The 17,450-nt window shown below is 41.0% G+C and overlaps 1 protein-coding gene across 5 annotated transcripts in view; it reads right to left on the bottom strand.

The window, feature by feature from the left end:
• The window catches only part of Wdfy3 (WD repeat and FYVE domain containing 3), a 225,667-nt gene that overhangs the window by 98,458 nt on the left and 109,759 nt on the right, over positions 1–17,450 (bottom strand). For all 5 annotated transcript variants that reach the window (XM_040747524.1, XM_040747527.1, XM_040747525.1 and 2 more), the window contains 6 exons: positions 13,211–13,403; positions 11,783–11,969; positions 9,793–9,959; positions 4,953–5,420; positions 4,028–4,129; positions 1,698–1,891 (listed from right to left, as the gene is read on the bottom strand). In XM_040747524.1, the coding sequence (XP_040603458.1) occupies positions 1,698–1,891; positions 4,028–4,129; positions 4,953–5,420; positions 9,793–9,959; positions 11,783–11,969; positions 13,211–13,403 (1,311 nt within the window). The remainder of the gene's footprint in view (positions 1–1,697; positions 1,892–4,027; positions 4,130–4,952; positions 5,421–9,792; positions 9,960–11,782; positions 11,970–13,210; positions 13,404–17,450) is intronic.

A 17,450-nucleotide genomic window follows, 5' to 3' on the forward strand; every position in this document is an offset into this window, starting at 1 on the left:
GAGACCCAACATCCTCCCTGCTGCTTCCCAGCATTGAGGTGGGAGCCCTGAAATCACAGCCCTCGGCACTTTCAACGGGTGCAGCAGGCACTTCAGCAACCAGCGCTGGCTTTCGGGTTAGCCCACTGTTAGTGAGACAAGGCTGCAAATTGTATTCTCTATGAAGACGAGCTGTTCTGTTAGGCTCGCTTGTTCTCCCTTCTGCATTTAATCATTTTACTTCCCTACTTTGCCCTCTTACTTTCTGGCTAAATAAAATGGTTTAGGCTCACTTTGTTTCTTCATCTGTCTCAGCGGTGTAATCCCCCATCTCCCTAAGGAGCCCTGCTTGTTTACAATGAAAACAATTTATTTAGAAATCATGGATCAATAAATTAATGAAAACCTAAGAATGTTAATGTCTCTAATGTTACTTAAGTGAAAAAGAGGTTTCTAGCCAAAACTATTAAGTTTCTTGATTAAAACTGTTACTCATATCACAGATGTTAAGAGCACGATTCTGTGGGGTCAAACTACTTCTGACCATGGCTCCTCTACCTACAGACTCACACGCCAGACTGTCTAATCAAGCTATGCTTCAGTTTGCAGTGTATTAAACACGGGGAGGGCCTCAGGGGCAGAGGCTCATCCAGCGTGCAAGAAAATAAATCAGATTAAGCACAATGACACAGGGACACAGACAGCTCCTGTCTTTACTAAGGGGCTCATGTGAGTGGATGCATGTGAACGTATAGCACAGTATTTACACACAGGAAGCAGTGCTAGTTGCTGTTAGAATTACAATTACAATTTCCTGGTACTTAGAAAAACGGCTTCACATGCCATTCTGTACTCTTTGCTCGTCTGATATACCTGGCTTAGAGTCACTGAACTCCTATGCAAACGAAAATGTTTAGTTTTAGTTAGTTCTAAAGTTTTCTTACATAGCAGTGACAACAGCAATGTGAGCAAATACATGTGCATAAAGCCTGGTGAAGTATGTTGGTGTGCAGAAAGATGCACAAGGAAACACAGCCAACCGGAACTGTCTCCTTCTCTGCAGACCAATGCACCAGCGGCTCTGCAGGCTTGCTGTGCATGAAACGATCAATGTGTACATAGAACTTGGGGGTACTGTTGGGTATTTACTAGATTATCTATTACAGTCATGGAAACACACCAACATGTATATACACATAGTATTACATAACACGTTTCATACATGCATAGCACTGGCTGACTGGAACTGAATAGATGATAAACATATTTAGTTATTACAAATTTCAGATGAGTGTAATGAGCCAGGATAACTGTTCCAAAGGTCAATCAGCAGGAAGACCATATGCACTAAAAGACATGAATGAGAGAGTTCTCCAAAATCCTTAGTGTCTATAAATTGTGCAGGTTTTGTTATTGTAGCTATAGGCTAAGTGGCTAAAAGCCACCTGCCACTCTGGTAAATGACCTGAGTTCAATTCTGTTATCTCACAACTGGCTCTAATTCCAGCTGCATGGGCTCTTATGCCACCAGCCTTCCCTGGCACCCACAGTGAAGGGCACACACTTATATGAAGAAATACATCTGAACACATAATTTTAGAATGTAGTACATAATAAATCTCTTTAAAGAATTGCCTTGATGAAACTAAGTACATTTCATTTCAAAAGGATCCTGGATTTTACTAGTAAGACAGCAGGCACATGTTTCTCAAACGTACCCTTAAGATGTCAGTCTTCAACTGCAGCTCTGTGGGAGGAGCTGAGTGCATCAGCCCCAAGAGCGTGCCCATATCGTCGTCCCCATTTGGAGAGAGTACCAGCTGCTGTATGGTCATGAGGGCATGCTGCCGGCACTGCGGGTACTTCACTATGTTGTGCGCACACCTTGCACCTCCAAACTCTCGGAATATCCCTGAAGAAGGGAGAAAAAGGACAGCAGGGAGGAACTTAGGACATTCCAGGCAAATCAGGTGAATTAAAATTCAATCGCTTCTGTAGGAACAGGAATTTAAACAAGGGACTAAACAAGCTGACATACCTATTTCACATTTTATATTACAATATAAAAATTGCACCGTGGGATGTCAAAAAACATATACATATATTTTCTGTAGACTTCTTAATGTAAGATTAATGCCCTGATACAGTCACCATGTCCATGTCCAGAACATTTGAAGATTTTATAGGAAGCAACAAAGAGACACTGAAAGCAATGTACCAACAGGTTTTCAAATGAATAATACCCCAAATAATAGATATTTGCACTCAAGGGGACTTTCAAAAAAGTGCAGAAAACAATGGAATAAAATACCATGGAAAGATTAACCTTTAAAACAACAGACCAAGTCGTGGAATTCACCAATCTGTATTTCTTACAAGTAGTTCTCACAATCCTTTATAAAATATTTTATAGTTCCATTATAATTTTATCAGACTTGTTATTTACATATTTGATCACCCACAAAACGAGTTTTCTTCTGATTTTGTTGTCAATGAAAGTATGTCAATTGAATAACAGTATATTTTACCTTGGTGACCACTGTTGCCTCTATTTAAGTGGCTTTCTATTTGCTAACTTCATAGGAATTATAAAGCCTTAAAGTGAGTGTTAAGTCACATCCTTAAGACATGACATTGATGGCTGATGTGGAGAGGTCCTGGACCTCAAGCCCTACTTTTGGGAGTTACAGACAGGGGGAATACAAGGTCAGCTGGAGATATGTAACAACACTTTGTCTTTAAAACAACAACCACCCAGGCTTGTGACATCCTTTGTACATGAGGGGTTATAAACCCCAAGCTTGTAAGTTAGAGTCCACAATGGCTTACAGCTGAAGAATATTTTCTGTGGGCATGGTACAGACCTCAGATAAAAAGGAGTAACAACATCTTTCCTAACAAGGAAGAGACAGACACCAAAAGAATACATGGAAATGTCTGTGCCCGGGAGGTGCCAAGACAATGGCTGGGCAAGCCTCTACTCTATCACAGCCTTATCCTGGTCTGTATAACTTCCCAAGAGACTACATAAAACTGATCTGACAAATTCTTGCTTTTCATCATTTATTGTGTCTGTATCTCAGTCAGCTAAATCTAGTTAATGACAACAAGCATATTATGCACTGTGCAGTAGACAAACTATCCTACAGAGCCCAGGAAATGTCACCCAGACTTATAGTTTTAGTTACCTACTAAATTTATTCAGTCTTGCCTCAGCACTTACCCAAATTGTATTTAAATAATTACTGATATAATTGTGTATTGCATCTTTCTCAGTTCAGCTATAATTCTCCTGGGGGAAAGAATTACCTTTTCATCACTATGAGTTAGTATGTTGGCTGGGACAAAACACAGTTAAAAATGTCGAATGTGGAGTTTCTCTGTGTTCCCACTAATAGTCATACATTCATTCATTCATCTGTTCACTCATTCATAGTTTCCCCATACACCCACAATCTAATCCGAGCTCTTGAATATGCCCTAAGAAGATCTCCATGAGGTGAGCCTGCCCACAAACCTGAGTTCACTTCTGTTTACTTAGTTCTCTCAAGTTGTACTGAACATATGAACTTAGAAGTTTTGGTTTTTTTTTGGCAGGGTCTCACTATCCATCTCTGAATGGCCTTTACGCTCTGTGTAGACCAGGCTGGCCTCAAATTCACAAGAGATTTGCCTGACTCTACATCCTGGGTGCCAGGATTAAAATTTTGCTTTACTGCACTTATGAACCACAGCTATGAAGAAGTATTTCAGTGATAATTTAAATAAGGCAATCACTTGAAGAGTACACAATAAAACTAAGAAAGAAAAAGAAAACCCAAACAGAAAGCACACCATAAAAAGCAGTAAACATATTTGCAGATGGTAACAACATTACAGCTTTTGCCAAGGCAGTATTTTAACAGGCCACAGCTGCCTCACTTGGGAGCGGGTGGGGGGCGTTGAGAGGGATGAGAATGCCATCATTGAACCAGCATTTCTCCTGTGAATGACAGAAGAGAAGCAGACCCACCCCCTTAAGCCTGTGCTGTGCTGTTCTGTTTGTTACCTGCATTTGTGTTTGAGCCTTGAAGCAGCACAGTCAAGGCCTCCATCACCAACAGAGCCAAGTGTTCCTGGTCTTCAACTGAACTATTGTTTCTTGAGTCCCCTAGAAAAGAGGTTCAAAGGTCCAAATCACAAGCATGGGGGTATTTTTTTAGTCAGTTTTATTTAAATATTTAATCCCTTTTATTATGTCTTCAACATTTTCTTTCCCCACTAACACAAATGCTAATAATGCACCCTTTAAAATAACATGTGTCCAGCACCAGTCCAAAATATGCCCAAACAAATCAAAACTAACAGATTTTTATTTTAGCGTGGGAGGAGTTAGTTACGTAACAAATATTAAAACTGAAAATGCCAAACCAAGTAAATATAGCCTTCTCATGGGGATTCTGATCAGTGAGACCAATAAGAGAATTATCACATGCAAAAAGATGCTTATCAATCAGCCATCTATTCAACATGCATTAATTCACAATTAAAAGTTGCCAATTGCTATCTACAGCAGGACTTTTTCATGTTTATTAAAAATACATACAATAAAGTCTAAGAAACATCAGATAGACACATTTGCTCTCCAGAATAAAATATTTTGATACCCACATTTAAAAGTATTTAATTATAATTAATAAAAATATCAATTATTTCTAGAAACTTAAAATCTCTCAGAGAAAGTAATAAACTCAGTCCTGAAGACCATACACTTTCTTTTTTCTTTGAACTCTCTCCCATTATGTAAGATAATCCTAGGCGCCCTTTACCCAATTTCCTAAGAAAAGGTGAAGAAAAGTTGGTGGTGGGCAATCCTCACTAGAACACTCCAATCACAGAAGGATGACAGGAAATCATTCACATCCATCATCAAATGAAAGACACTGCCGCCTCCCTGACCTCTTCCCAAACACATCAACCAGAGAGGTGTTTACCTTGCTCACTGAGTGCCTGAGCTGGATCCTTCAGAAGGGCAGCATACTTATGCAGGAGGTTGACCATGACCTCTAGAAGGCCCACCTCTCTGAAGACATCTTTAAATATGTAGTCGTGCCTTGTAAACTTCAGAAGGGTTTTCATCGCAATGATGCTACAGTGGTAAGAAGAGCTGGACTTCAGCAGGATGCTAACACTAATGAGTTCTTTACAAGGGATATAGTTTAAGCTAAAAACGACAAACTCCAGCATTTCAAAGTATTTGTTTTGTACTTCTGGGAGTTTAGAGATCTTCTCTGCAAACTGTGACAGGGTGTGCTGTGACTCCAGGATGAAGTAATTGGCATTGTCCGCCATGTAAATATTTGTGATGGCATCAAGGATGATCTGGGCAAGGAAGTTGGTTTTTGCTTTTAGAAATGCATTCTGAAGAACCGCAAAGGCTTGGATGTTTCTCACGCTGTGACCTGCAACAGAAAACAGGAACACAAGTGGGTGCTGTGTGATGCTTTAATCATGGCAAAAGATTCTGTGTCAACACATCGTGAACTTCACCACTTATCAAATATTTACCAAGACAATGTCCTGCTTTCATGAAAGGCCTCATTTTTCTTCATCAAGTTCAAATAATTATAAACAGATAGAACCATTCAAACGTTTAATGCATTGTCACGAACACTTTAAAAATAGTTTGTTTTAAGAATGCACTGCTTGCGATAGAAGGAAAGCGTACCGAACACACTCAGCGTTCTGATGTGGAAATGGCTCACTGATGACTGAGGAACAGTCAGAAAAGATACAGCTGTAAGCACAACAGCGAGGGGGGGGGGGAGGCAGGGGACTAGGAGGGAAGCTCTTCACCTTCTCCTGCATGGTGGCAACACAAGGATTTCCACAAAATTTAATTTCAAAATCTGCTCTGTTTTCAAGCTGAAATTGGATTTTTTTTTATGTAAAATGGAAAAGTCAAGAACCTTTTCACATAGCTCTTGTGAGAAAGTTACTGATGGTACAGTTACATAGAAATTAATACAGAAAGTTATATTTGAAGTACACTTAAATAAGTGTTTTCCAACAAAACAAAACAAAACTGGCCCTGGGTTCACAGTTGTTAGCAACTTATAGACTTGCAAAAGTGAGAAAATTAAAATAGATCTTTATGTAATAACAGAGAGCTTGTAAGAAGGAAAACACAAACTAGAAAAGTCTACAATGGGCCAGGAAGTCACTCAGACACTAGTCAGCAAGGACATTTCTGAGAAAGTTTTTAAGGTTCCTCAATCTTCAGCACATGTATTAATTCAGTTTTCATCTACAACACAAATTTATTCTGTGGATGAAAAATAACCAAACATGCTTATATTTAATTTCTTACTAACAGTATGACTTTTCTTTTTGAGAACATACTTTTTATTATCTGTAGTCACCCCAAACTCAAGCTTAGACAGATAGACTAACAGAAATACAAATGCAAAATCCTGAAGGCATATCAGAAAGAAACATCGTCTCAGGTTAAAAAGGAACAATATCCAATGCTGTGCAACTGCATGAGAGGAGTATGGGCATGGGTCTCATACAAAACGCCAGTGATGAGCTGGAGTGAGCTGTTCTCTGATGGCCAAGGATGCTGAACACCACTTCAAATATTTATTGGTCACTTATACTTCTTTCTCTGAGAAATATTTATTACTAGAACTTGGGAGGCAGAGACAGGCAGAAAACTCTGTGAGTTTGAGGCCAGCCTGCTGTACACAAGCAAGCTCCAGGACAGCCAGAGATACCCAGTAAAACCGTCTCAAATACCCCAAAAAGACAATGAACAGCAACAAAAGCTGATGAGTTTATGGGGAAAGAGGAATGTTCAACACTGCTGGTAAGAACAGAAACTGGTGTACACAACCATGGAAATCAATGTGGATCTTCAAAAAACTACAAACAGAATCATCGTATGATCGATCCAACTACTACTCGTGGGTTAATGTCTGATGGAGGCCAAGTCTGCATTCCACAGAGATTTCTGCACACCCATGCTTACTGCTACACTATTCTCAATAGCCAAGACATGGAACCAGCATAGATGTGCATCCATAGATGGATGAAGAAAGTGTGGTACACACTACTTCATTCATTCATGAGAATGAAATTATGACATCTGTAGGAAAATGGATGGCACTGAGCCTCACTATATTAAGTGAAATAAGCCAGACTCAGAATGATAAATATGGCTTACTACTGCTCTCATGTGCAGTCTGCAGATTTAAATGTACACAGACGCACATATGTGTGAAAAGAGGGGTGCATGTGTATATGCACGAGTACACAGTCATCATATTCATTCACGAGAGGAGGAGGAGGAGGGAATCTACAAGGAAGAGGAGGGACACGACAGGGAAATGAAACATGTGACATGAGAGCAGGTGTACTGTTTGGAGAAAGGGGGACTGGCGAGGGGACTGGAAGGGGGTGTGACAGGGCAGTGGAGGGGAACTACAAATGAAAATTAGTGATGCCCAATATGTGAAATGTCTATATTCTAACAAAGAAAACAGGTTTTCGTTTTGTTTTGTTTGTGTTAAAAGACATTAGAAGAGAAGAACTTAGAGGCTGGCAGGATGGATCACTGGGTATTGTGCTTGACGCCAAGCCTGATGAGCTCAGCTAGACTCCTGGAATCAGCAGCCTCCACGTGGTAGGAGAAGCAGTTCTCACAAGCTGCCTTCTGACTTCCACGTCACACATACCATCCCAGCATCCTTTGCTGCTGACAACACAGACTTCTGTGATGTCCTGCTACACAACTTAAAAATACACATAACATCCTTTCTAGTAAACTGTGCCTTCCTCGGACATACACCACTGGACTCCAGCTAGCGCGAGTCCTGAAGGCGCACTGTTATAGAATGCTGGTCCCTGCTGTTGACGCGGCATCACACTGAGATAGTATATAAAGAGGCAATTTTGCTTCAGCGCTTCTGTTAAAGCTGTATTGTTGTAATCAGTCACCAAGATCAGAATGGCTGGACAAATGAAATGATCACATAGGAAGCAGGAAGTATAGTACTGAACTAGGTTTAAAAATTTACATTTCTTTATTAAAATTTATGTACACCATGTGTGGTGGCAGAGGCCTTTAAACCCAGCACTTGGGAGTTAGGATAACCAGAGCTAAATAAACAGACACTATCCCTTAAAAAAAATAAATTATTTACTGCATGTCTTTCTGTATACCACATGGATGCCTAGTTTCCGTAGATGCTAGAAGCAGGCATCAGATTCCCAGGAACTGGAGTACAGATGGCTGTTAGTGTTGGGAACCAAACCCTAGTCCTCTAGAAGAGCACTGGGTGCTCAAATCCCTGAGTCATATTTCCAGGACTCTGTTATTTTATTACTATTATTACTACTATTAAATTTTAATAGTATTTTTATGTGTCTGTGTGTGTGAGTATGTGCATGTGTGTGTGTACATGTGCAAGCACTGGACTGTGTATGCCACAGTATTTGTATGGAGGTTAGAGGACAACTTTGTGGAGTTGCTTCTTTCTTTCCTTCTAACTTTGAATGGTTCCTGGGAAGCAAACTCAGGTTGCTGGGTTTGCATGTCAGGTACTGTCCACTCGGTGAATCATTCTGCGGGCTCCTCATCATAGAGACAGTTCACTGGAATGCATACGTCTGTAAATTAGGTGTTGGAGCAGGGCGGTGGTGGCGCACACCTTTAATCCCAGCACTCGGGAGGCAGAGGCAGGCGGATCTCTGAGTTTGAGGCTAGGCTGGACCGACAGCCTCCAAAACAATACAGAGAAACCCTGTCTCGTAAAAACCAAAAAAAAAAAAAAAAAAAAAGATTTTGGAGAGACTGCTACGTGAATGATTCTATGGGGTTTTGAAAATGGAGAGCCTACACTGATTCCAGAGTTCTTTTCAAAGGTTCACCTCTGCTCGGGGGCAGAGTACATCGGTGAGGTCCATTCTTCATCTGCTCACAGCTATCAAAAGGGCTTGATTTCATAAGAATGAGTAAATTTTACTGTGAAGTCTAAACAACTGGATACGCTGATATTTCTGATCGGCTAAATTTTACAGAAAGAAACAAATAGAATCTCCAAGTTTAAATTTTGGAGACTGGCTATTACACATTTAAAAAAAATTAAAGAACCAATATAGCTGGCATTATTATATAATGGTTTGTTTATGGTTTGTTTATTCTGAGACAGGGCCCGATGTAATACAAGCTGGCCTCAAACAAGCTGTGTAGTTGAGGCTGACCCTGAGTTCTTCATCCCCCTGCCTTCATCTCCAAGTGTTGGCATTGTAGATATGTGCCATAAACTCATCTCATAATTAGATGTTCTTAATTATGAAGTAAGTTTTACTGAGTTAAAAAAAATTACTAATGAGGACCAAAATGCTAGAAAAATGTAATCTATGGAAACTTACTCTCTGACCTAAAAGAAACGAAGTAACTTCTTTGTCTCAGGATTGCAGGGCATTAAAAAGAAATGAACGCACTCACACCTCCTACTTTCTAGACAGCAGCCCAACCCAGCAGGTGTGGAAAAGGGCATGTGCTCAGCCTCCACCCACACAGAAGGCATGCACGTGATCAAAAGTAGTGGATTCAGACGACTGTGGTTCACACGGATGCATCTTCAAATGAACTCATCTCATTTAGTGCTACAATACTGTTTCCAACTCTCTATCAGACTAAAGACTGGGGAAATCTTTCTGCGGCTCGACTGTGGGCAGAGAACTTACAGGAGAACTGGCAATCACTCTCACACAGGAAACAGCCATCCGGAGCAACTCCTCCACTCTGGGCCCTCAGTAAGAACTCACCTTTGCCTGCAGGCTGAGGTACTGCAAACCCAGGCAACAAAAAGGGGGCCCCTGTGGTGACACCAGCTGGCTTCAGCTCACTGACCCCATAGGTGGTCAGGGAAGTTACCAGATTCACCAGGTCCTTCAGAGCATCCCTGCATTCCGCCTCTTTGGCTTGTTCCAATCTAGAAAAGGTCAGATTTAGATTTTGTTTTCATTTTTGTCAAAATTCTTGATTTAATATGGAATTACTTGTCAATTTCAGATTCAGTAAGTAAAGGGTATAAAGTACTTCCAAAGTATTTTACATTTTTCTCATATACTTTTTTTAAAAAATCTAAAGGTTTTACTATGTTACATTACAATGCATTTTAAAGTTTTTTTTTTCTAATTTGCTATTTTTAAATGACAGCTTCCCTCTGCAGCCCTGGCTGGCCTGAACCTCTGCATGCAGACTATAGTATAGTTTGTTTTTAACCACACAGGGTCTGCTATGTGTATAGTGCGGCTCAGTCTTGAACTCAGTGATTCTTCTGCCTCAGATTATTCTTCCTAATAAATTTTGTCTGCAAACATTGTTTAAACATGAAATTTATGGGAGGAGCTCTAAGAGTTGTGTGTGCTGCACAGGTCTGTGGAGGTGACAGAACCCAAAGCCAATTTTGGAGCTAGCTTGACTGCTTAAGACCTGCTGTGTGAGGTCATGAAGACTCGACTTTTACTGTGGCCTTACTGTCAGCAAGAGATGCTGACAAGAATCTTGTTCTCATAAAGACTAAGACTCACTGGGACTTTAGTACAGAAATTACTAATTGTCATCAATATAAACTTGGGAAATGCCTATGACTGCTGGAGAAAAGACACAGTCAGTGTCGTGACTCAGACTACCAGCCTCACCATTTCACTGGGCTTCCCAAGTATTGTTTACATTTTCATGGCTCTACATGTGTGATCAGGTCCAACCCCTGCTCTGCCACCTCCAAGTCCTTCTGCACCACCAAGCAGTGGTCCAGCCCACCCTCGCGCAGCCTCTCTCTTAACCCAGAGTCTACTCAGTAATGCCTGTACCTGCATGGCCCACGGCTGGAGCACGCCTGTGGGTTTTCAGATTGTTTGCCACCTAAAGCTAGTCTCTATGTTACTCACACTACATTCACAACTGTACAGTCCCTTTCTTTCCCATTAACCGTTAGCCATGTCCTCCATGTCAGTGCAAGCTCTCCAGAAACATGCTTCTGCTGTCACTCAAGCCAACCATGGCTTTGGCAGTTAATTCACTAATGTATTCCTCCATATTTAGAATCCTATCCTCTCACCATAGGTAAAAGATTGGATGGTGACTACATTTGTAGTCTCAATCTATGTAGTTGTTCTTACTGTTAACTTAGTAAAAGTAACCAGAAGTTATATAAATAACAATAATTCAAAAATAAATGGCCATGAACTTGAGAGGAGTGAGGGGGATATAGAAGGAATGGAGGGAAGAGAGGGAAGGGGAAATGATGTAAATGCAGCACTCATGAATGAAATCCCAAGAATTAAATAAAACAAAACTTTTAAAACTGTCTTCTGTCTTTCGTACATGCACGCGTGTGCGAGCCCACACAGAGAGAGAGAGAGAGAGAGAGAGAGAGAGAGAGAGAGAGAGAGAGAGAGAGAGAGAGAGAGAGAGAGAGAGAGAGAGAGAAGTACTATAAGACGAGGAAAAGCAAAACCATAATTACACAGGAAGAGTCTGCACTTGAGAGCCATGCTAACCAGCTCTCCAGCTTCTTCTGTGGTTACAGGAAAGGGACAGCTCCACCCTCCCATCTAAGCCCTATTCAATGTGTGTGCAGCCTCTGACCTGCTCACTCAAAATTCCTCTTCTGTCCTCGAATGGAAAACAGGAATACCAGGAGAGTGAAGCCAAGAATGCATTAAAAAGGCAAATGTTTCCCTCATCTCTTTTGATAATCCCACCGTTTCCACTGATATTTCAAATGTATTCTTAAGCTCTGGGGTTTACCTGAGCAAGAGGTCGCAGAGAAAATTATAGCCTTGCCATATCCGAAAATCATCCAGAAGAGTCTGGGAAACGTCACTGGAGTCTTTGAGGAAACAAGAAAGTCCTGCAAACATTTCAACTATCTCAAGGGGAGACAGGTCGTCGGATTGTTGCATATTCTGCACACACGTAGACAAACATTCTTTTTCTGTGAGAATAAAAAAATCTTAGGAATTGTTTATGCCCATTGCTTAAGAAAAAAGTGTTTAATGAAGCATCACACTTTAATGTACATATAGCATGGCACACGGTAATGTTCGACACTCTAAGGGGAAATGAGGCTTTAGACTGACGGGAAGGTTCCCCAAGTAAAGGGTAACACTGGAGCACGCTGAGAATGAGCTGCTTAGCACAGTCCTTACATCACACTTTGATACCATCATTAAACAAAATCTAAATCACTGCCCACTGCCAAATGTTTTTTGGTCATTTATACTAATGTATAATAACAAGATTAAAAAATTAAGATGGAAAAGAAATCAAGTATTCAGAGTTCAAATCCAGACCAACTGAATAACTTATACAACTAAAGAGATAAAATGCTAAAAATTATGTTTACAGTATCAGTTGCCAGTATAAAACAGTCACACACCACCAGCAACTCTGAGGACCCAGCATCCTACCACAGAGTTAAGATTAACATAGGAGAGGAACGAAGACATCGGTGACTAATTTAGGACAGGGTGTTAGGCTACATGTGCATGTACATACACACACACACACAAAGGAACAGTCAATGAATTAATTCAAGAATTCCAGGATACTTTAGCATGTATGTGTATCCACACAAAATAAGCGAGGCACTTGAGAGACTGCAGGAATTACCACTCCACTCATTTCAGTATCTCAAAGGCCAGGTGTTATTATGTATATATTAGCTAGATAATTCTCTTTAATACTGATAAAAAAAATCTACCTATTCTATCTATTTTGTACGAGAAAGATTACCAGGCTATTTATGAATATATTTAATTAGATGACATAACCCACACTGAATTAAGACTACACATTCACACAACAGTGAAGTAATTTTAACTTGTTCATATATATTATGGGGAACCATGGAAATGTCTTCCGTTGGAAAGACCTGACAAATCAAAAGAACATTTTTTCTCCTTGTAAGTTTCTGTATCTGGGAATCCTGAGGACTGAATGGACACTCTCCACAGGCTACTCAAGCAGTCCATACTGGGCTACATGAAGCCTGTTTGCCTTTCATTTTGAGAAATGGTCTCACTAAGCTATCCAGCTGTAGCTGGGCTGGGCCCTGAATTCTCCATCTCCCTGCCTCAGCCAAACTAGACCTGTCAACATTTATGCATTAATTTAAAGACCAATCTTTGGACAACTTAGCGATGAAGAGAGAGTGGAAGATGGCAGGCTCCTCACCGTGAATATACTTCACCACGTTGACGCTCAGCCCGTGGCGGGAGATGGTCATGAGGACCTCCCCGGCACTCTTCCTCCAGGGCAGGTTATAGGGGGGGCACCAAGAGGTTATTGCACTGAACAAGAGCTGCAGGTCATCCTTCTGGGCCAGCTCCTCCGCCGGAGAAACGAAACTGCAGAGCTTTACTAAGATCTGGATGGAAAGGGAACGAGAGAGCGTGGTACACAGATGGCCACGGGAAGACAGGACTAGAAAACAATGACCCAAACTTCACTCAAGCTTCCCAGCGGGTACTGGGCAGTCAGTAAACTCCTGAGGACCGTTGCTCTTAGGAACATTAGAAAGATATGCAGGGGTTAGGTATGGGTTAAAGACAGATTACTTAAAAAAAACTATTCACCATCCGTTCTTCCTTCTATCTTTGACTAACTGAGCTGGAAACTGGATAACACAGCACTGCTGACTACTTTTCAGGTTCAGGACTTCAATTTTCTTATTTTCTCTTTCGTTTTTAATTTTTTGGGGGGAAGGGGGTTGAAACAGGGTTCTCTATGAATCTCTGGCAAGCCTGGAACTCACAGAAATCCTCCTGCCTCTGCCTCCCCAGTGCTGGAATTAAAGCTGTATACTACCACAACTGGTCACTTTAACTTTCTTATTTAGTGCTTCAGTTCTTTATTTGCACTGATGAAATATAAATACAGTTTTCTTCTTACAAAAGCATAGCACAACTGACAAATTAAATAGTTATTTATCAAAGCGAGTTTTAAATTGTTTCCATTTTATGTACAAGTAGGAGGAAATGCCTGAATAGTATAAATCATCATAATTTGAAAATACCTTCTAATTACATCTAATTCACGGAAACTTCCTGAAGCTTGGTTTTCAGTGAAGACTCTAGACCCGGACTGTGACCTGCAAGCCCACTGTAGCTCGGTGCTTTGCTGCGCTGCAGCCTAGTCCACTGAGAAGTCCAAATAGATCTTGTTCAACGGTCTCTCCCTTTGATCTAAGCTCAGTGTCAGGGTCAGTCAACTTCTCTGTGCTGAACATTTTATGAGATATACAATACCATGGAATCATTCATAAAAATGTCTTCATGAACTGTGGGTATCTTAACACCAGTAAGAACATTGCAAAATGAACTAAAGAAACAAAGTATGTGAAATACCACACCCTGCCTGCAAAGCGAGGTCCTCCTTGTCCTACTCAAGGTCAAACCTTCTTAAATAGCAAAGGCTTCCCACTCCTAGTTCATACCTGCCAACCTACAGAGAAGGTCTGAGGATTGAGATGGTAAAAGGCTCATATGGTTAGCAAACACAGGCACCTTCTCCACAAAAGACCTGGAAGACCTCACCACTGATGCATGCATTGTCTTTTGCCCAAGCAAACGCAGCAAGGCTAAGCTGATAAAGGGAAGCTGACAGCTCTGTTAGAGTCTGCTTGTGATACTGCCTGATGCCATTAGAAGAGATGTCATTTTTCTAATTCAAAACAGAAAACAAACAAAATAGTAAAAAGTAGGAAATACAATCCAAACCAACTCCTTTCTCACAAAGTCACCTAGATTTAATGATTCCTTCACTGCTAATATAGTGATAACCCTACAATGACTGACTCTCAACTTTACTGCAAAATGGCTTTTGTAAATCATTTAGCCAGATCTTTTCCCTTGGGGCTGGAAGCGTAGTATACTGCTGCTCTCTCCTCTCCCCTACAGTGCTTCTACTCTAGGGAAACATTACAAAGGCCAAGTAAGGAGAGGAAGAACCATTCACCAGCAGATAGTGAATGCCTGCTAAGGTTCCAGAAAACCATCTATCGTTCAATACAAGCATGGAGATCTCATCTAGCTTGAAACATTTAATAAGCTTGTCTTAATTTGTTTCCTGAACGAAAGAATGAGGCAGGAAAACAAAGGTACTGAAACAGTGGAGGAGTGCTGGGCTGGGCTGTGGGCTACACACACGACGTCAGTTTCCCACAATGCAAAGGGGTGTTTGAAGCTTTACTTCCCTTAGCATCTTAACAGTCAACAACTGCAGTGTATTAACAAGAGTCCCACCATATTTCTTTTCAATGTCTTAAAGAAACAGAGAACTGTGCCTGCTTAGATGATAGCAGCTTTCACTTAGTTACTATTTTTTTTTAATGAAAAATGTCATTGAAATGGGGTCACCAGTCTGTCAATATTAACCCACTACACCCATCGGCAAGACCTCGCAGGATCTTTAATTCTCATGTGACACATTCCTTCACTTAATCCTACAGTTTTGTTCATCTGCCAATTGCCAATATAATCACGTTGGTGAAAAACAAAAGCTCTGAGGCTAAATGTTGTTTCTCAAGTTACATGGGATGAAGCGGCAGTTTAGTACAAAAATATACGAGGAGTCAAGTGCTCAAGAACTGCTGTTTTGTTTTGTTTTTTAATGTAGGGCTTCATGTAACCCAAGATGGCTTGGCAGCAGGGGTGATCTTGAAGACCTCATCCTATCCCTCCTTCATGCTAGGGTCACAGGCATATGCCACCACCCTAGTTAATGCAGTGCTGGGGACTGATCAGGACTTCTATCTGCCAGACAAACACTTGTGACCAACTAAGCTACATCTCCAGGCCTCCAAATATTTATTGAGACGGTACTTTCTTCGGTGATCCAAGTCTATTATCATTGTGTTGGTGTCCCAGTCTCCAGCCCTGAAGCAGCAGCACCCTTTCCAAGACAACCATCTTGCAGGGAACTCACACCAGAGGCGCACAGACCACCAGCATCGGCACCCATGCTGTCCCACCCAGCACAGCCCCACTGTCCTATCTCGTCTCTCGCTGCTCTCAAGGCAACAGCAGCAAGTTGCTATTTAAAGTCTGGTCTGTGCTGAGCAGAGAACTAAGTTTCAAAACTGAAAAATTTTTAGACACACACTTCACTTTGTAGGTGAGGAATCTATATCCTTACTTACATACCTTCAGAAACCTAGATTCAAAGGTATTATCATTAGCGTACTATTTATTGAAGTTTTTAGAAACTTCATCAAATTCATCAAGTGATGTCTGCAGTGTTAGCTATACGCTCTGCTATGCAATAGACCTCTAGAACTTTCTAATCTTACAATGCTGGAATCTTATCCCTAGAGCCCAGTGAACAACAATCCCTTTCCTAGCGTTGCCTCTCTTCTCTACCACTCTTCCTCTTCTAATTGTCTGAACATTGTAGATGCCTCACACAAGTGCTATCCATTCGGCATTCGTCTTTTTGAGTTAAAAGTGTTTTTTTGTTTTTGTTCCTAATTATATTAGGTCCACAGTCAGACTAACTTCTATATGTTCGTAGGCTGCTTGTTTAAAAATGTTTCTCCCACAGATGAACACTATACATGTACATGAGGGTGCTTTGAAAGGGTCTTTTACCTTTATTTACTCGCAGTGCTATAAAAGAACAGTAGTAGTGATGGGAAGGAAATTTCTAAAGTGCAGAGGAGGTGGCGGCAGCCAGTGGGGGGTGATAGTAGACACCAGGAGGTCACAGTAGACAGACAGGAGGAGGTGGCAGTGAACAGTAGGAGGCAGCAGTAGCCAGTAAGAGGAAGGAGAAGACAGACAGGAGGAGGAGGCAGTAGCCAGTAGGAGGTTAGTGTAGACAGTAGGGGGTGGCAGTAGACACACAGGAGAAGATGGCAGTAGACAGTAATAGGCATTGGTATTAAGAAGGTGGCAGTAGACAGTAGGAGGGGGCAATAGCCAGTATAATTGATTATGTTTTTCTACGTTTAATGTTTACAAGCTTGGCAATTCATATATATATATATATATATGTGTGTGTGTGTGTGTGTGTGTGTATATATATATATATAAATTACATAGACTTTCTTGCCATTATAAGACATATTTCCCAAATCTTAATATGATAAACTCAGCAAAAATATTATTCCTTAGCAATTTAATTTTAGAGACGCTATTGATACCTCAAACATAATTTAACAACTGGACTTGTTTATAGAAACAAATGCACTAACACCCCCTTCAAACATCCCTGGGAAAGTAACCCATATTCCTTCTACATTTACAGGAACACGCAATTATGAGGAAAAAGCCGTGCCACAATAAACAGAACAAAATGCTATGAGAAGTGAAACACCACCACGTATATGATGGGGGTGTATCCCTAAAATCCCAGCACTTGGGAGGCCAAGGCAAGAGGCTGTGGTTTGAGGTCAGCCTGGCCCACAGTGAAAACT

Source organism: Mesocricetus auratus, unplaced genomic scaffold (assembly GCF_017639785.1).
Source record: "Mesocricetus auratus isolate SY011 unplaced genomic scaffold, BCM_Maur_2.0 Super-Scaffold_100006, whole genome shotgun sequence".
NCBI lineage: Eukaryota > Metazoa > Chordata > Mammalia > Rodentia > Cricetidae > Mesocricetus > Mesocricetus auratus.